At 43.0% G+C, this 21,609-nt stretch overlaps 1 protein-coding gene across 1 annotated transcript in view; it reads left to right on the top strand.

The window, feature by feature from the left end:
- The first annotated feature begins 397 nt into the window (after positions 1–397).
- Positions 398–21,609, top strand: part of LOC109897607 (protein shisa-9B) — a 33,538-nt gene continuing 12,326 nt past the window's right edge. Inside the window, exons 1-2 of the mRNA XM_020492124.2 lie at positions 398–1,235; positions 3,301–3,416. Of these exons, the coding sequence (XP_020347713.2) occupies positions 715–1,235; positions 3,301–3,416 (637 nt within the window). The 5' untranslated portion in view covers positions 398–714. The remainder of the gene's footprint in view (positions 1,236–3,300; positions 3,417–21,609) is intronic.

The raw sequence follows: 21,609 nt of genomic DNA, 5'->3' as shown, positions 1-21,609 counted from the left end.
ACAAATAGGGTGCGATATATTGGCCACAAATAGCAGTCAAATACAACATGCATGAAATTCCATTTGACTTGACAGACAACAGCAACATTGCAAATCTATCATTTCAATGCACCCTGTGACTTTATAGGCAAAGAAATAAAAAACAATTCGGACAGTATTGTAGTGTCTGAATACAGTATATCTTTTTTCTGTAGCCTGCAGTAGGCTACTATGAAAACATTGAAATCTGAGCATGAGTATGTTGTTCTGTATAAAAACAGATTGCATACATGTCTCTCTCCCACCTACCACAAGTGTCTCCACCTCCTTTTTCCTCCTCACTCGTTCGGTAATTGGTTCGGTAATATTTCCACTGCCTGGAGTGAACTACCAATAAGGACTCCGACAGTCACCGGAGGATGTCTGTGGCGCAGCGCAGAGAAATGATTTAAACCTATTCAAGATACCTGTAGCAACTGTAAAAGTGTTGTTGTCGCATCAGTTTTTTTGTTGTTGTAAGCAATTGGAACAGATATAACATTTACACAAATTGCCATACAACATCACCGTGCGCTGATGGACAATTACGCGCAGAAGTTGCGTTGCGTAATCATGATAATCATAGCGGATGGCTGTGTTTCATGTTCTTGGATTATGCGTACAAGCTTGTTATGATACCTGGTCATCGCCTTTCCTTCGTCTACAGTGGAGAAGAAAAGTAACAAAGGGACGCACATGATGAGAAGCGCGGGGTTGTTGCTTGGCTACTTTTTGGTGAAAGTTCTTGTATGCGACGCGGAGGGCGAGCCAGGGCAGAAGCTGGACGGCTTTATTATGGTACCAACGGGTACCAACGAGTCAAAATTGAACAGAGAGAATAGCGTTTCGGAGAGTCCGCATACAGAGGACAGGTGCCGGGGTTATTACGATGTGATGGGCCAGTGGGATCCGCCGTTTGTGTGCCAGACGGGCAGTTACCTGTACTGCTGCGGGACCTGTGGCTTCAGATTCTGCTGTGAGTTTACAAGCTCGCGGCTGGACCAGACCACCTGCAAAAACTATGACACGCCGCCGTGGATGATGACAGGCAGACCCCCGCCTAAGAAAAAAGACCCCACTCACGATCCCACAAAGGATAAGACAAACTTAATTGTGTATATAATATGTGGAGTTGTTGCCATAATGGCCCTCGTTGGGATTTTCACAAAACTTGGACTTGAAAAGGCGCACCGTCCACACAGAGAAAACATGTCAAGGTGTGTGTACAGTAAACAACATCAGCAGTCCCTGTGCGCAATGCAGTAACAACTTTGGATAGCCTAAATGAATGCAGGAATTTAACTTTTATTTGGGTGTCAGAAGTTTCCTTAAATATTTCGATGCATTCAATATTCTGTTTTGTTAACTAGGTGATAACCCACTGGACACAGAAGTCCGTTCAATTTCTAGTTTCTATTTACATTTGGTTGAAATCAACAACAAAAATCAACAAAGCATTTCAGTTAAAAGTTGGGTGAAATAAATACGAAATGTCCTTACCTTGATGACCTTTTTCAAATTCAGTTAGTTTTCCCATATCACATATATTTGTTGGTTGAAATCAAATCAAATGAGATTTTATTGGTCACATACACATGGAAACAACATTGATTCATGATCCAACCAATTTTTGACCAGTGGGAAGTGTTAAAATATAGAATAAATATACATGCTCAGTCAGTTCTACTGACCACAATTTGATTGGCAATCATAGGCAATGCCTATTTTCTTTGAGTGACTGTGAATACCTGTCCAATTGCGTTGATGTCTTGAGCCATGCTCACTATGTCCTGGTAAAACCAGATGTGTTGTAGGGAGTAGTGTGTGATGAGCCATGCTCACTATGTCCTGGTAAAACCAGATGTGTTGTAGGTAGTAGTGTGTGATGAGCCATGCTCACTATGTCCTGGTAAAACCAGATGTGTTGTAGGTAGTAGTGTGTGATGAGCCATGCTCACTACGTCCTGGTAAAACCAGATATGTTGTAGGTAATAGTGTGTGATGAGCCATGCTCACTACGTCCTGGTAAAACCAGATGTGTTGTAGGTAGTAGTGTGTGATGAGCCATGCTCACTATGTCCTGGTAAAACCAGATGTGTTGTAGGGAGTAGTGTGTGATGAGCCATGCTCACTATGTCCTGGTAAAACCAGATGTGTTGTAGGTAGTAGTGTGTGATGAGCCATGCTCACTACGTCCTGGTAAAACCAGATGTGTTGTAGGTAGTAGTGTGTGATGAGCCATGCTCACTACGTCCTGGTAAAACCATATGTGTTGTAGGTAGTAGTGTGTGATGAGCCATGCTCACTATGTCCTGGTAAAACCAGATGTGTTGTATGGAGTAGTGTGTGATGAGCCATGCTCACTATGTCCTGGTAAAACCAGATGTGTTGTAGGGAGTAGTGTGTGATGAGCCATGCTCACTATGTCCTGGTAAAACCAGATGTGTTGTAGGTAGTAGTGTGTGATGAGCCATGCTCACTACGTCCTGGTAAAACCAGATGTGTTGTAGGGAGTAGTGTGTGATGAGCCATGCTCACTACGTCCTGGTAAAACCATATGTGTTGTAGGTAATAGTGTGTGATGAGCCATGCTCTCATCTCCCATGATGTCATCTACCAACATGGTGCCATTAAAAGCCACTTTTTTACTCCATTACACCTGCAATTGTTTTTAAATATCTCACTGCCCTAGATTTTATCATTTGAATTAGATTCATTGTTCTTTTTAAAGGAAAAGCAAACTTAAGGTTCACTTCCTCAAAAAACTGGTTGATTCAATGTTGTTTCCATGTCATTTCAACAGAAAGATTCAATGTGATGACTTTAATTTCACGTTGAACTCACGTTAGTTGACAACTCAACCAAAAGTAAATCAAAACTAGACGTTGAACTGACGTCTGTGCTCAGTGGGTTTCCTTTGTCTCAACATGCCTTGTGATCCCTATTGTGATTTGTCATAATTCTCAACTATATTATCAATGCACAAAGGAAGGTGATCCCACTAACCCAATATAGCATAAATGGTACTGTGCATATCAAACGAAAACCCTTCGAGCATATGATAATTGGTCATTCGTAGTTTATCTACAAGCATGAGAATAATTGATTTGATGTAATCTACATTATTCAAACATTAAGACCTGTAAGGATTTCCGATAAATATTGAGGTTTACAGCGTTTGAGCTCCTGTCATTTTGCTCGTTTTCATAGCCTTTTTGATTTCCTTGCCACGTTTTATTATTGAGTGAACCAGCTGATTGAGGTGTTTGTGTTTTTTGTCAGGGCTCTAGCCCAGGTGATGCGCCAGCCTGGTCCAGGAGAACACTCAGAAGACATTGGAGTGCATGGACAGCACTATGACAACATGCAAGCCAACAGGGTACCTGCGAACAGTCTCCGTAAGTAGGCCTCTTCCATCCAATGTCTCATGTCATAGAGAGTAGCCACTACAACAATAGTTTGACACACATTGGAAAGTACAACCAGTGGTAAGATGCATAGTGTATTATGTGAAGCTCTGCAATGCATTGGGTATGGTCATGATTGAGATACAGAGATGGTATAAACAGGATGCCATCTGCAGAAGACTGAGGATCTGACTGCTGTGATCAGACCAATCATGCACAATCTTTACCTCTGTACACACACACACACACACACAATGTTTCTAAACAGCCACTAGCAGTAAACCTTATCACGCAAGAGAATGTTGACATTTTCATTTTCATCAATTCTATGCTGGAGTCCTATTGAAGTGCCCAACAGTCTCCGATTGGTCTTTGTGGTTGTAGTGAGGCAGCTGTGAAATTCAAAAGGCTTTCTTCGCCACCACCCTTTGCCTTCCTGGCTCGCCTGATTTAGCTGCTCCAGATACGAGAGTTGTGAAAGAAGTCCATTTTGGAGAGTCCTGTGAGCTGCTGAAGCAATTACTCACAGCCTCAGTAATCATTTAACACACTGGGATAATTATCATCATCAACCGCCGCTGACTAACAGTAGTATAAGTCTTGCACTGCTCCCCATCTCTTACAACTGGCTCTTTCTTTCTCATCCCTCTCTTTTTAGTCTCTCCCAAACAGGCCGGCACACATCTATACACAGACCCGCAAGAATTCACTCGCTCGCTCACTTACTCGCTCACTTACTCGCTCACTCACTCGCTCGCTCACTCGCTCACTCACTCGCTCACTCACTCGCTCACATGGATGATGCAGGATGTATTATTTTATTATGCATCGCATGTCTCAGACTGCCGGTTGCAATCACACAGTCTAGGCTTTAGCAACTAATGGCAATGGACAGACTTTTCCCCATTTGCTTGTTTGGAAGTGATTGTAACGCATGCTGTCTGTTGTTGGAGAGAAGTAAAGTGACATGTTTACTTATGGCAGTGCATTTTTCCTGCTGAAAAGGAGTGTCAATGTTTGACATGAAAAACAAGCTGTTTGTTTGTGTGAGACGGACAAATCCAACTTGGAGAGAATAATAATGGGAATACTAGTTTTATGTTTACGGCATAAGCATATGGCAGCAGTGTGTTTTTTTTGTTTGTTGTCAAAAACTGAAGTGGATGAGGCAGCTCTGGGTCAAGAGCCTTCACTTTGATTCTTGAGTGTAGCTTCCACCGATAATTGAAGCTTGTAGCTTGTATTCGCGTGAAGATCTGGCATATTTCTCTCGCATCCCTTGGGTAGGAATTACCAAAGGGATTGGAGACCCAGTTCTGCCATCAGGTGGTCTGCATGGACACACACTGGCATTGTCTCTCCTCACAGTAAAGGGAAGGATCCATACGTTTTCACACAATAGCACTGTGGTTTGGAGAGGGTAGATGAGTGGAGACGTGGGTTCTGGGTAATCTCTTCCTTTGTCAGTGGCCCTCCCACCTCCTCCACACACAACACTATCTCTCTTAGTCCGTCACATCAAGTTGAAGCAACAAGGACCTCTTCAATCTCCACTGTGTCGGCTCACAAAAGGGATGTGTCATTTAGTGTGACAGAGCTTTTCAGGTGTCCCTAGAAGGCCAGGGATTGGGTGAAAGCAGTGTGTGATTCCACTAGAATTCAACATGCTGTTTTTTATTGGTTTGGTATAATGTGGGCATTATAGAATCAGAAGGAGCAGTTTGTCACTATTAAGGTGTGTGCTGTATTGGAACAGAGGTAGTGTTGTTTAGTTATGCTAACTGGGACCCTTATTCAATAAAGTGGGATGACAGCACAGGTTTCTTTGAGCAGCTATTCACACTAGTTCCCACACTGACTGTTCTCTTGTAAAAAGTCACACAGGCAGAGCAGTGTCTTGCTGTTTCATGAGAAGACGTGATGGGTTATTGTATCCGTGTGAATAGCCTCACCCAGTGAGCTCCCTGTTGAAGATGTGGAGAGGCGCAGGGAGGTGTGCGAGAGGAGACACCCAGGTGTTGTGCTGTTAAAGAGCTGACTCCATCTCCATGCAGGCTGAGCGGTAATAACCCAGAGAGTGGGGTGTGTGACTGTGCTGGGAGCAGGGCCATTTCATAGAGCACAGGGACTAAAAAAAACTTTACATTACTGAGGTTCTCCAGTCTGAAATGCCATTAAAGTGCTTAAAGCCGCGAGTGCTGAGACTGACTGGCAGGCACATACTCTCAGTCAGCAACACAGTGTGTGATTGTTTTGAATTAGGTAACCCACTGGGTACAGCTTAGTAGACAGACATCAAGACAGGAAGTTGACAGGGCTTTTTATGGTAGCATGGTACTGTACCTCAGCCAGAATAGTAAGAAACCTCAGCCACTAGACTGGAGAGCATAATCAGGGTTGCTATAGTGGTGTAAAAAAATAAAAAGACAATCAGAACAAGGGAAATAGTTTAATTCAAATTGATTTTCAAATGTGCCTAATACAGCATCAATAGAATCGGAATGGAATGAAACCCTTTAGACTGAGGCGCCTGAAGAGTGTTATTCTGGTGAATGAATCTCATTATCACACATGTAAAGCAAGCACACTGCGCTAGCAGAAGCTCTCACTTAGACAGGCTATTCCACTAGATGTGAATTATGCAGGGTATCTAATCTAGTGAGGCTGATGTCCATGTATGTGACACCCCATGGCATACATTGACTGCCAAATAGGACTGTCTGTGTGTGAACTGTGTCTTGTGAGAGAGTAGCGCTCTGAAGAGGTGGCAGCACAAGTAATTAGGTTAATGTGAGGCTGCATGTGTTTGAGTAACATCTCCTCCTGGGTTTTCAATCTGATGTTATATTACACTGAACACTTGCTGCATTGAGGATTCAATTGAAAGAGCTTACTTGTGTCAATATCAAGGTATCTATTAATTAAAAAGAATGTGTTTTTTCTTGATGTTTTTATCTGCAAATTGTCCTTTTTTGTAATTGCAACCAACTTAGCAAAAATGGGTTGATTCAACATTGTTTCCAAGTCATTTCAACCCCAAAACTCAAATGTGATGACATTGAATCAGCGTGGAAAACTGATTGGATTTGCAAAAAGTCATCAACGTCAGGGAATTTAGTCTTTTTTTCAATGAACTTTTAACCTAAATCCAAAGACAGGGTGACATTTTTGGTTTATTTCACATGTAATTCAAGTTAGTCGATAACTCAACCAAATGTATATCAAAATCAGACACTGATGTCTGTGCCCAGTGGGAAAGCTTTCTTCCATTGCAATGGCCGTAGACCCAATACATTCAGTACTCAGTACATTCAAGTAATGAGGCCTTTGTCTCAAAGACCAATTTTGAAACGTTCATTAACCCTCGTCAGACCTTTAATTGATTATGAAAGAACTGTGTTATGATTGGACCATGGCTATGATTTTTTTAAAGCGCTTTGACATTCACAATACAAAGTCCCCTCTTTTATACAAGAGTCAGTGGTTTCCAGTGCTTCAGATCATACATGCTATACAGACCCTTCAGAAAGCCCATAATGACAAACTGAAAACATGTTTTTAGACATTTTTGCAAATGTTTTTAAAATGAAATACAGAAATATCTCATTTACATAGGTATTCACACCCCTGAGACAATACATGTTAGAATGACCTTTGGCAGCGATTACAGCTGTCAGTCTTTCTGGGTAAGTCTCTAAGAACTTTGCACACCAGGATTGTACAATATTTGCACATTATTCAGCTCTGTCGAGTTGGTTGTTGAACATGGCTAGACTGAAATGTTCAAGTCTTGCCATAGATTTTCAAGCCGATTAAAGTCAAAACTGTAACTAGGCGCCTCAGGAACATTCAATGTCATATTGGTAAGTAACTCCAGTGTATATTTGGCCTTGTGTTTTAGGTTATTGTCCTGCTCAAAGGTGAATTTTTCTCCCAGTGTCTTTTGGAAAGCAGACTGAACCAGGTTTTCCTCTAGGACTTTGCCTGTGCTTAGTTCTATTCCATTTATTTATTTTTATCCCCAAAAACTCCCCTGTCTTTACCGATTACAAGCATACTCATAACATAATGCAGCCTCCACCATGCTTGAAAATATGAAGAGTGGTACTCAGTGATGTGTTGGATTTGCCCCAAGCATAACGCTTTGTATTCAGGATATAAAGTACATTTCATAGTGAAATCCCTGAGTGGTTTCTTTCCTCTTCGTCAACTGAGTTAGGAAGGATACCTGTATCTTTGTAGTGACTGGGTACTTTGATACACCATACAAAGTGTAATTAATATATCAAATAAAATATGAATTTAATCCATTTTAAATTCAGGCTGTAACACAACAAAATGTGGAAAAAGTCAAGGGGTATGAACGCTTTCTGAAGACACTGTATATGGCTCAGGTGGTTTCCATTCTGATTCCCTTATGCCACATGATGGAACTAATACATATGGTGCCAATATTCATAACATCTCCATGGAAACAAAGGTATGACGACCAAGTGGCCTGTCCATGGATTTTTGCTGTTGTAGATCAAATAGACAGGAGCAGAAAAAAGTGATTGTTGTTTAATTACACTAATTTAAGAGGCAGAATACATTATATCTGACTGAATTCATTTCCCCACAGTGGCAAAAGGACCTGATTATACACTTGCAGTTTGCTGTTACACTGTCAACTCCTATAGGATTGTGCATGCCTGTATCCTTGGCAATCTCACACAATTGTGCCGACACTGATTTTTCTCTGCCCCTTTCAACTTCAGACTGAACTGATAAAAAAATACTTTTATCTAGGGAAATTCCCCTGAGGAAAACTATACATATAGACATTTGAGGCACCCTTAAATATCATAATAATCATTCTTTGAGGGAAATACTAATAATGAATGAACATTCCTAATAGGCAGCTTAGTTCTTTGTTTTCATCACATCAACTGTAGAATAAGCATTTTCTTTGGTTAATGCTGCCACTTTCTCCTCTTACATCGAAACGCACCAAAGTAGAGTACGGAAATGTGTGGACAAGGTAGTATCTTTCAGAAAACGTCTGCCTGGTTGTCACAGGCATATAGTGCCCTGAACATCAAGCCTACTGTACCTCAAGGTATGCCTACGAGATGAGTTTTCTCCTTCAGCTGAAATGATTATTATTCACTTTAATGAATTCTGGTGTTCTTGGTGCTGCCATGACAGGCGAATAATTAATCATTCTTTAAACAGAGACCCCTTTTTTTCTTCCGTGCCCCCTCCTGGAATAATGATCCATTCATTACCAGCCAGCCGACATGTTGACAGGTAGGTGGTGGAAATCAGGGGCTCAGGAGCAGCTAGCGATGGGATGGGAGCTTCAGCGCTGTGGCCTATGGCTGCCTCACTGATGGGTCATAGTACAGCTATTAGTAAGCTACATTTAAACCTACAGCAAAATGTGATCCGAAAAAGATGAAATGAATCCCTCCCTATGCAGTACATTAAAACAACACACCATGTTCAACAATGTATTTTAAAAGTAAGCTGTAGGTTTATCATATACCGGACTGCTGATCAGACCCCAAAAACCAATACCCTCATGTATGACCAATGACAAGGATTTATTTTAGGACTGCCTAATGGCATTTTTGAGTAGTTCAATAACATGGGGGGGTTACTGCAGATACCTTAGATCACTTGTTCTGAATATCCTCACACTACTCAGGATACTCTGCCTCCTTGCTGGCTGGTGATTGGGAAATTACACAGAGGGCCTGTTGGGTGTTCTATCACATCCAATGTAATGTAATATTAATGTCCACTGAGAATGGTCACAGCTTCAAAGGGGTCTTTCTTCACTTACTCTTTAAAGAGGGTTCTTTGGTCATCTTTTCTTTGTTGGCTAGTGTTGGCAAGCCCCTCTTAAGTGTTAAGTGTTTAAGTTTACTCCCAGCTAAATGATGAATATCATAGTATCCACAATCTACAATACCATAGGAAACACATCACTCTGAAAAATATATTGCTGTTTTTGACCATACAATGCTTGTCATAGTGGTTGTGAAAATTACTGTTCTTCCATTACTCTTTTGTAATTATTACTAGGTCAGCAAAGACAGAGGTAGTTTATGTCAACAGACGACCAGACGTTTCTTGTAACAAATGGATGCTTTGGGGGAAAGAAATGGTCATTGTCAGAAGAGAAACCCAAACAATCACAACCATGTATCTTACAACCTCAAAACCACCAGACTTTATTAGTCCAGGAGACCATGAGTTCAGGAGCAACACTTTGAGTTCAGGAGCAGCATAGTAATACCCAGTCAACCTTCAGTCATTGTAGTACAGTAGCATTACATCTCTACTGGGTCTGGTAGTTCTCTCTTTGTAGATAATGCCTCAGTTGTACAACAACATACCTCCCATGTTATTTCAATTTTCATGGCAGGTTGGCATCTGGTTGCAACTAAATGGGTTGTGCTCTGTTTTCGCCCACTGGAAAATCTATCACCGTCACTGTCGTTTTGATGTATTTGAGGACATCAAGGTGTGGCTTTCATATACGCGTGTGCGCGCGCACGCGCGCACACACACACACACACACACACACACACACACACACACACACACACACACACACACACACACACACACACACACACACACACACACACACACACACAGAGAGAGACTATATTGTTACGAGATAAACAAAGACACAAGTATCTAATTTTGTGAACTGGAGATGAGAGGTAAATAATTGCACCGGCAGGAACAGCAGCACAAGCTATGTGACTGAGCCCTCTTCAGTTGGTTGGTAAGCGTTCAGGAGATTAATCCCCTTGTTCGGCTGCAGTAGTATGTGAGATTCAGGAAAACAGGGCAGCACAGATGGATTTGTAACATTAGATCAACTAGCTACAACGGACAGATATTACAATAGAACAACTAAGCCTGTTAGCATACAAAGCATACAAAGTGTCCTTCCCCCAATCAACAGAAAAAGCCTTCAGAAACACATGACAAAATCCTGTACCCTGTATACAGAATATAGTCTGCTATATCCCTGAGATTATAGCCTTGAGAATACATTGTCGGGAGACAACGCTTTGTGCTTCCTTCCCATATGTGTTGAGGACTGCTGTTGTTTTGACTGCACAACAGCTCCACTAAAATGGTTATTTTCTCCCTGGCGTTTTGCTTCTGTGTCTTTGACTCACTTCTGGGCAGGGGGTAGAGTGGTGTGTCTATGGGGCACAGTCCTGCGCCTGTTCCCCTCCTCGTCCCCTAGCCATGTCTGGCACTGTCAAGTGTACCCATGCCTGGGCTGCCTCCCTAGGATAGATACTGCCTCTATGGCAGGGGTTGTGGGTGCCTGGTTGGCACTGAGTGAAATGGTCCAGAGAGAGTTCTCACATGTGTCAGCGTCACAGATGACACAATCCTCTCAGACAGACAGGGCTTTGTTCTAGTTCCCTCTCCTCTAGTTGCCTCTCCTCTGGGTGGGTGGCTGGCTGGCTGGCGGCTAGGCTACACTCCACTTCTGTCCTGTGTGCTGCTGGGGCCATCTTGGCCACACGCACTGTCCTGTCCCTCTCCTCTAGGCCTGCCTGTGTGAGCAAGGGGCACCTGTGGCCACTTGGCCTCTTTTCTCTCTAGGCAGCCAGCAGGAAGAGAAGAAAGTTCTCCCTTGCTGCCAACACACACGGCCGGACGGTCTGGCAGGCCCTTTCCCCACAAGACAGTTTCACAGGAAACTGTATTTAAATGGATTACTACTACCTACAATGAATGGAAAACGGTTACAAATCAACACCTTTCTTTCCAGTTACATGCCTGTTTTTTAACAGGGCATTTTGTATCTATTTCTTTTTATATATGCCTTGCTGAATGGTTTTAGACAAAAGAATGCTGTGATCATTTTGAGACACTTTAGTTAAGCTTCCGCCTAAGGGCCAAACCTTTAAAAGTACTGGTGCTGCACACTAATACTGTAGTTCTATATCTTTGTTGGTACCTGACATGAATGATAACACCTTGTCAAGCTCGCAGGTTGAGAAGAGAAGCTTGATACAACAAGGTTGAAAAGTGAGATGAGGGTTTACTCCCACTAATGGAATACAAATGAAGTTCTCTCTCGTCTAAATTAATGATTTAATGTACCATAAGTAGCACATGGCATTATGCAAGCACTTGGATGAGCAGATAGTGATTAGCTTTTGCATTGCTGTGGGCATATTATTTATTGTGCAGAAGTCACATTTGTGTCTGTACTATAGACGAATGAAACACACACTTCCATGCACAGACAACTTTGACCCAGCTGGTGGCATGGAGAGTACCATTATCACAAATAGTGCACACAAACCCACCATCATGTAGGGTTTTAAGTAGTTCACCCAGACCACAGCACACACATCTTAATGCACAAAATAGTGAATATGTTGTATCTATATTTAATGTACCTTTTGCAAATCGTTATTCTGTGCTTGTATTTTTACCTAACTGTTTACTGAATTATCCATTCATAAAGCACACACAATGGTGCCACTGTAATGAACAAGTTTGACAAAATAACTGTGTTGTCCATCCAATATACTCTTAGCATAGGGGAACGTCAATTTCATTCAGTAATACAACAAGACAAAGCTTATACATTAGATTTACTTAGTGCCTGAATATAAATTCATTAAATGTTAATTTCATGCCGGCTTTTTATGTGAGTGCAGCAGAGCCTGTTCTCCCTCAGCAGATAAATAATGGGAGTATGAACTGTTGCTCATGTGGGTGTTGCCAACTGGTTAATGTATGAACTATGGAGACAGGCCATTGTAAGTTGGAGTTTCCATTACTTAGTTGGCGTAGTCAAACTTGCCTCTGGAGAGAAACCTGTTCACCTAATTTGCCAATCAAGCCATAAACACCAACATTTACAAAGTGAAGTGTTGCCCTCAATAACACTCCCGAGTCTGGAAGCGTCGGCTACATTTCAGAGGTGAGCTGATGAATGCGTATGAATTTAAGGTAATGGAAGCAGGTAGAGCAAAGAGAAGGAGTGAACAATGCTCCAAGAGAGGAGAAGAGAGGAGGCGGTATTGATTCTTCTGCTGCTTTACCTCACAGTGAGCTCCACCTGTCAGATTGGATTACACAGACAATGGCTTTCCTCAGTCTGTAGGAATTCAGATACTGTTTTTATGCCATCGTCTGCACCCAGATCGGTTATGTTCCATCCCTGCATATGCCTATTTTATGTAAATTACAACTGAGGAAATTCAACCTATAAAATGACCTGTCAAGTCATATTTTACCCTGGTGAGTCAAAGGTTTTTCTCATCAATCTTCAAGGCCTGGCTATTAATCGCTCAGCTTGTCCAACCTTTGAGTATAAAGAAGAAAAGCCAGGGGCTAGACACACATTTACATGGAATATAGACTTCTTCCATCAGGGCAAATAAGAGTGACTGACTGACTTTCTTCTTGCACACTGTCTAATACCCTGTAAATCCGTCTAGCAGAGGTAGGTTTCTGCGAGAGGCTCAGTGTTAAATGTCACACTGACTATTCTAGACAAATTCATTTGTGAAAATCAACATCAAATACTGACAAACTGTGCAAAGCATTGAAATCACAATCACATTGGAAGTATTCATATTATATTCTGTACATTCTTATTGAATCTGAAATGTTTCAATGCAACAAAGCAATGCCAAATCATCTGATGAAACTACAAGCGTGCATCAAATATGATGAAGTATTGCTAATAAATTATACAGTACATGTTATTGGAGGTCTTAGGACAAAATCCTTCTGCAGACTTTCACTCCCCAATTGGAAATAACCTGTGAATGAGAGTGCCCTTCCCATTGTAGCATCCAGCTCCCAAAATAAACTCTTGCATTTTTTATGAGTTCTTGGAAGGTATCTGTATCTGTAGTGTTGATTCACTTCTCCAGCAACAACCTTTGAGTCTTTAACCTTACAAAAGTTTTCACAAATGGACCACTTCTAACCAGTGGCAGACAGTTGGAAAGTGAATTGAAGTGGGACTCCAGTAATTTAGAAGGAACTGTGTGTAAAGAGGACCAATGTCTGGCAGATGAAATGGGATTTTATCCATTGTAAACAGACAATGGATTGACAGATGTATTACTCCTTAAATTAGCAGCTCAATGCCAAAGTTACAGCTTGTACTTCAGATTTCCACATTTCCAGAGGTGGGGTAATTTCAGGGAACAATGATTCTTAAAAACCACTCATTGTTTTCACCTAGTCACAGAGCCATACCTGAGCCGCTATTAGCAGGTGTAGTGAAAGAGCTGTAAAGCTTCCCTGTATGTCTTTTAATGAGACAACACAGATCATTTCATGCTCCTTTACAAAGTAATTAGCACAGCACAGAAACATCTATTTGACCGGTGGGAAATTAGCTTCTAATTAGCCTATTTCACTATTATTATATTTTTTATTATCATGGAGAGGCTGCACCATGGCATAGTGGATTCTAAAAGTTGATACTTGTTAAAAAAGTAATCATGTTAAACTTGTACCATCTCTTATTTTTCAGTGGCAGAGGAGAGTACATTAGTCCCTTTGAAGTGGTGCTGACAGTTGTTTCATGTTTGGTTCACGCCTCCTGTCCCTGACCTTATCCTCCCACTTTTGAACTCTTGCTACACTATCCTCTTTCATATTAATTGGACTCGCTAAGGAAAATAAACACCTTCCCTATTCTTCATTCAAAAGCATCTTCTCCTCTCTTTAAAGTACATTGTAGTTCTGTGCAATGGTCTCTTCCTCTTTAAACCCTTGTCTTTTTCCACAGAAAACACTGGAATGTTTCAACAATCATCATTCATTCATGCTGGGGTCCCTCCAGACCTCTAAAGAAAAAGCTCTACTCCCCTGTTGTTCCGAACCATCTCCTATTGGAGCGTATCTATTGGGACCACTGTGCAGCCGGGGGAATATGTTTCCAGGAGGCAGTGCAGTATTTCATAAGAATTTCCAACGTTTCTGATTATCATAGTCAGTAACCCTCATGGAACCTTTAGGTACAAATCTGGTGGGCAAGTTGCTAGGGTAGTTTCTTTTCCCGTTCTTCACATGTATTCCCCTGTGGATAAGCATGAAATAAACATAGAGGGTCAATTTCATCATTTATTTTTATGAAAACAAAAGTTGATTTTGAACTGCAATTTTATTTTGCAGTTGATGCTGTTTTTTCTGGGGATACGTTGATTTCATGCCGTCCATTCCTACATTTTGGTTCTGAACTTCTGAAAGATCATGCAACTTTTCTTATCGTGAAACATATTTCTCTTTCCTCTCCAACCAAAATGGATTAATGCACCTGCTGTTGGCTACAGCACTCTTGGCCCGGCTGTCAGACTAGTCCGACTAGACATCTTTGCTTACATCGCTGCTGCCTTCAGCCTTTCGGACCTGTAGATCCAGCGATGATTGTGTTCATCATCTGGAGAAGAGAAACCTTCCAGTGGCTGCTGCTGAGTCTTGAGCCAGGAAGCATGCGTAACTAAAGCTGGCATATTCATTAAGTAACTGTCTGGGAAAAATAGACTAGAATCCAATCAAATCGCCTGCCAGCCAGGAAGACGAGGAGAACAGAAGCTCTGCTGACATTTCAGCGATAGCTGACATCTCTTCCCTGACGAATGGTCATTGCTACCAAGACCCGGTTTCAAATCAGAACATCTATTTCAGTCCACTTGGCATCAGTCTTTTCCCAGACAGAACCATTTTTGCCTAGATGTGATTTGATCCATTTCTTTCACGGCTCATTGTCTGCTGTCCAAAGCAGATGATAGTGTTGAGCTAAATGTGTAAACGCAAAGCAGATGATAGTGTTGAGCTAAATGTGTAAACGCAAAGCAGATGATAGTGTTGAGCTAAATGTGTAAATGCAAAGCAGATGATAGTGTTGAGCTAAATGTGTAAACGCAAAGCAGATGATAGTGTTGAGCTAAATGTGTAAACGCAAAGCAGATGATAGTGTTGAGCTAAATGTGTAAATGCAAATGTATTTAGTATATTAGTTGTGAAGCTAATTAGAATGGAATATTGTGCACTAGTTGCAGCACTGGCAAACAGGGTTCCACGTCCACTGACCTCCTTATCGACTAACTAACATGAAACCGAGCAAAAGAGGCTCTTTGCTTTTCACACTTTGGTGTGTGTGCCTGATTAGATGTTGCATGGCAACAATAAAATTAGGTATTATAATGCAACAGATCTTCCAGATAAGACATTTTTATTTGATTTAACCTGTATTTTATCATCACAATCATTACAAACATTGATGTTGACTACTCAGCGATCGTCATGTCTGTATTCTCCCCTCATACCATCAGTGCAGCAGAGAGATGCATGTGTACAGTAGCATACAGTTCAATCCAGATGTAAATCCTATAATGCGAACTGCTTGGTAAGATTTGGGGCATAAGTAATGGGGATTGTATGTCCTTTTCACCTTATTATCCTCCCTTTGGCAATCTACCGAAGTGTAAACTTGCCAGAGAAATCTGCTCTCAGAACATGTTGACCTGTTTACTTGCAAACGAGTCGTTAAGTTGTTAATTGGCCTCAGTGTGCCTCCGCAAATATGCCATTCATCACAGCCAGTTATTATGTATGACATACAAGTTGACAGCCTGTTTTGATCATCATGATTGGGGAAGCAAAGGAGGGTGGTCACACTGCATATATGATTGAATTCTGGCCATAATTATTGTTAAGTATATGTGATACTACTATACAGCATTTATCATAGGTACGACTGTATGTTGTTATTGTGGAACCTAGAGCATTGATACTAATTGAGTACTGCGCCTGCGCATGAACACACTGTGCTCGAACTTGAGTTTGAACGAGAAAGTCATGTCAACGTTATCTCTGTTTCGAGTATAATTTATTACGGTTTGTGTCGTAGTAAGAACACAACAACTATATATCAAAAAAGCATTCACACTGGAGTAAATGTTGCCAGTTCCTCTACTACTGAACGTTCATATCTGTGAGATGAGTAATGAACTGGAGGTTCTCATCTCTATCTTCTAAAGCAGACGTTTATAGTTCGTCATTTATCTCAGTCTCAAAAGGTACAGCCAAGATAACTCCTTTTCATTTACTCTTTTTAATGAATACTTGTTCACTATAAATAATATCTGAATGACCTGTCTTTTGATTAATCATAATAATAATAATAAACAGTTACTTAATATTGTTTGTATATTACTGTTACGAATCCCTTTTGGCCCGACAGTCTAGGGGGAGATGGTAACGAGACCCGTAACAGTCTAGGGGGAGATGGTAACGAAACCCGTAACAGTCTAGGGGGAGATGGTAACGAGACCCGTAACAGTCTAGGGGGAGATGGTAACGAGACCCGTAACAGTCTAGGGGGAGATGGTAACGAGACCCGTGACAGTCTAGGGGGAGATGGTAACGAAACCCGTAACAGTCTAGGGGGAGATGGTAACGAGACCCGTAACAGTCTAGGGGGAGATGGTAACGAGACCCGTAACAGTCTAGGGGGAGATGGTAACGAGACCCGTAACAGTCTAGGGGGAGATGGTAACGAGACCCGTAACAGTCTAGGGGGAGATGGTAACGAGACCCGTAACAGTCTAGGGGGAGATGGTAACGAGACCCGTAACAGTCTAGGGGGAGATGGTAACGAGACCCGTAACAGTCTAGGGGGAGATGGTAACGAGACCCGTAACAGTCTAGGGGGAGATGGTAACGAGACCCGTAACAGTCTAGGGGGAGATGGTAACGAGACCCGTAACAGTCTAGGGGGAGATGGTAACGAGACCCGTAACAGTCTAGGGGGAGATGGTAACGAAACCCGTAACAGTCTAGGGGGAGATGGTAACGAGACCCGTAACAGTCTAGGGGGAGATGGTAACGAGACCCGTAACAGTCTAGGGGGAGATGGTAACGAGACCCGTAACAGTCTAGGGGGAGATGGTAACGAGACCCGAAACAGTCTAGGGGGAGATGGTAACGAGACCCGTAACAGTCTAGGGGGAGATGGTAACGAGACCCGTAACAGTCTAGGGGGAGATGGTAACGAGACCCGTAACAGTCTAGGGGGAGATGGTAACGAGACCCGTAACAGTCTAGGGGGAGATGGTAACGAGACCCGTAACAGTCTAGGGGGAGATGGTAACGAGACCCGTAACAGTCTAGGGGGAGATGGTAACGAGACCCGTAACAGTCTAGGGGGAGATGGTAACGAGACCCGTAACAGTCTAGGGGGAGATGGTAACGAGACCCGTAACAGTCTAGGGGGAGATGGTAACGAGACCCGTAACAGTCTAGGGGGAGATGGTAACGAGACCCGTAACAGTCTAGGGGGAGATGGTAACGAGACCCGTAACAGTCTAGGGGGAGATGGTAACGAGACCCGTAACAGTCTAGGGGGAGATGGTAACGAGACCCGTAACAGTCTAGGGGGAGATGGTAACGAGACCCGTAACAGTCTAGGGGAGATGGTAACGAGACCCGTAACAGTCTAGGGGAGATGGTAACGAGACCCGTAACAGTCTAGGGGGAGATGGTAACGAGACCCGTAACAGTCTAGGGGGAGATGGTAACGAGACCCGTAACAGTCTAGGGGGAGATGGTAACGAGACCCGAAACAGTCTAGGGGGAGATGGTAACGAGACCCGTAACAGTCTAGGGGGAGATGGTAACGAGACCCGTAACAGTCTAGGGGGAGATGGTAACGAGACCCGTAACAGTCTAGGGGGAGATGGTAACGAGACCCGTAACATAACTCATGCACATTATAATAGTGAAAAAGTAAGACTGAGAACCAAATAACCACAGACAACTAAATTACCGCCAAACACTCATGGTTTATTAGAAAACACGGTAATGGGGGGGAAGGGGGGGGGGGGGGCAGGAAAAGGGGATGAGCTGGACCCAAGGAAAGAAACTATAAGCACCAAAACACCCCTAAGCTAGACTCGCCTATTTCAACAACAGCTAACTAACTAACCAAAAATACAGTGGGTGGTCCACCCAGTTCTAACTAGTGTTTTTATACAAAGTATTCCTACGGGTAATGTATGCCCATGTATGTCTTGGTTCCCCCTTTTCCCACCATCAAACACCATAACAAAAACAATCATCACAGGTGGGGACAAGGTGATATGGAGGTGCTAAAACAAACAAGAGCACTACCGAGAGAATGTATGACATAGAGAGATTGACAGAGAGATTGAGCTCTAGAGGAAACATGGGACAGGGTTTTTAAACCAAGGGAAAGGGAATGTGATAGGGTAATGGCAATAGGAGGTGTGTCTTCTGATTGATGATTGATTGGTGACTGATTGGGGAGTGATGATTGCCACCTGTGAGGAGAGAAGGAGAGAAAATAACATAGGATAACACACACAGGATACCTAAGAATAACACACACAGGATACCTAAGAATAACACACACAGGGCCCATAAGAAGTCAGATCATTATTTCCCATTTTCTAACAGGGTGTTATTTACAATTTGAGGTAGCCTTCAAATGAATCCAGAACTTCAAGCAGTGCTGGACCATTCTATTTTACTTGTTGAATGTGTGGTCATACATAGGAAGCTATTGTTACTAACGGCATTTCGTGCCATAGGTTCAATCTGCTGCTCAACAGATTGCTTGTACTTTGAAAACTCATTAGTGTTCTCAACATGCCCAAGCAGCAGTTTATGGTCACTTACAATGTCTACTACAATGACTCTACTCTCTCTAGGTCCTGGTATTGTTCCTCACATTGGGCTGTGGACATCAGTCATGGAAGAGAGTTGTGTTTACATGTGCAACATGAATAAATCAAATCAAATCAAATCAAATTTTATTTGTCACATACACATGGTTAGCAGATGTTAATGCGAGTGTAGCGAAATGCTTGTGCTTCTAGTTCCGACAATGCAGTAATAACGAACAAGTAATCTAACTAACAATTCCCCCCAAAAAACGACTGTCTTATACACAGTGTAAGGGGATAAGGAATATGTACATAAGGATATATGAATGAGTGATGGTACAGAGCACCATAGGCAAGATACAGTAGATGATATCGAGTACAGTATAACATATGAGATGAGTATGTAAACAAAGTGGCATAGTTAAAGTGGCTAGTGATACATGTATTACATAAGGATGCAGTCGATGATATAGAGTCCAGTATATACGTATGCATATGAGATGAATAATGTAGGGTAAGTAACATTATATAAGGTAGCATTGTTTAAAGTGGCTAGTGATATATTTACATCATTTCCCATCAATTCCCATTATTAAAGTGGCTGGCGTTGAGTCAGTGTCATTGCCAGTGTGTTGGCAGCAGCCACTCAATGTTAGTGGTGGCTGTTTAACAGTCTGATGGCCTTGAGATAGTAGCTGTTTTTCAGTCTCTCGGTCCCAGCTTTGATGCACCTGTACTGACCTCGCCTTCTGGATGACAGCGGGGTGAACAGGCAGTGGCTCGGGTGGTTGATGTCCTTGATGATCTTTATGGCCTTCCTGTAGCATCGGGTGGTGTAGGTGTCCTGGAGGGCAGGTAGTTTGCCCCCGGTGATGCGTTGTGCAGACCTCACTACCCTCTGGAGAGCCTTACGGTTGAGGGCGGTGCAGTTGCCATACCAGGCGGTGATACAGCCCGCCAGGATGCTCTCGATTGTGCATCTGTAGAAGATTGTGAGTGCTTTTGGTGACAAGCCGAATTTCTTCAACCTCCTGAGGTTGAAGAGGCGCTGCTGCGCCTTCTTCACGATGCTGTCTGTGAGTGGACCAATTCAGTTTGTCTGTGATGTGTATGCCAAGGAACTTAAAACTTGCTACCCTCTCCACTACTGTTCCATCGATGTGGATAGGGGGGTGTTCCCTCTGCTGTTTCCTGAAGTCCACAATCATCTCCTTAGTTTTGTTGACGTTGAGTGTGAGGTTATTTTCCTGACACCACTCTCCGAGGGCCCTCACCTCCTCCCTGTAGGCCGTCTCGTCGTTGTTGGTAATCAAGCCTACCACTGTTGTGTCGTCCGCAAACTTGATGATTGAGTTGGAGGCGTGCTTGGCCACGCAGTCGTGGGTAAACAGGGAGTACAGGAGAGGGCTCAGAACGCACCCTTGTGGGGCCCCAGTGTTGAGGATCAGCGGGGAGGAGATGTTGTTGCCTACCCTCACCACCTGGGGGCGGCCCGTCAGGAAGTCCAGTACCCAGTTGCACAGGGCGGGGTCGAGACCCAGGGTCTCGAGCTTGATGACGAGCTTGGAGGGTACTATGGTGTTGAATGCCGAGCTGTAGTCGATGAACAGCATTCTCACATAGGTATTCCTCTTGTCCAGATGGGTTAGGGCAGTGTGCAGTGTGGTTGAGATTGCATCGTCTGTGGACCTATTTGGGCGGTAAGCAAATTGGAGTGGGTCTAGGGTGTCAGGTAGGGTGGAGGTGATATGGTCCTTGACTAGTCTCTCAAAGCACTTCATGATGACGGATGTGAGTGCTACGGGGCGGTAGTCGTTTAGCTCAGTTACCTTAGCTTTCTTGGGAACAGGAACAATGGTGGCCCTCTTGAAGCATGTGGGAACAGCAGACTGGTATAGGGATTGATTGAATATGTCCGTAAACACACCGGCCAGCTGGTCTGCGCATGCTCTGAGGGCGCGGCTGGGGATGCCGTCTGGGCCTGCAGCCTTGCGAGGGTTAACACGTTTAAATGTCTTACTCACCTCGGCTGCAGTGAAGGAGAGACCGCATGTTTTCGTTGCAGGCCGTGTCAGTGGCACAGTATTGTCCTCAAAGCGGGCAAAAAAGTTATTTAGTCTGCCTGGGAGCAAGACATCCTGGTCCGTGACTGGGCTGGATTTCTTCCTGTGGTCCGTGATTGACTGTAGACCCTGCCACATGCCTCTTGTGTCTGAGCCGTTGAATTGAGATTCTACTTTGTCTCTGTACTGGCGCTTAGCTTGTTTGATAGCCTTGCGGAGGGAATAGCTGCACTGTTTGTATTCGGTCATGTTACCAGACACCTTGCCCTGATTAAAAGCAGTGGTTCGCACTTTCAGTTTCACACGAATGCTGCCATCAATCCACGGTTTCTGGTTAGGGAATGTTTTAATCATTGCTATGGGAACGACATCTTCAACGCACGTTCTAATGAACTCGCACACCGAATCAGCGTATTCGTCAATGTTGTTATC

Source organism: Oncorhynchus kisutch, linkage group LG10, assembly GCF_002021735.2.
Source record: "Oncorhynchus kisutch isolate 150728-3 linkage group LG10, Okis_V2, whole genome shotgun sequence".
Taxonomy (NCBI): Eukaryota; Metazoa; Chordata; class Actinopteri; order Salmoniformes; family Salmonidae; genus Oncorhynchus; species Oncorhynchus kisutch.
Note: the sequence above shows the minus strand (reverse complement) of the source record. Positions and strands in the feature narration are given on the sequence as shown.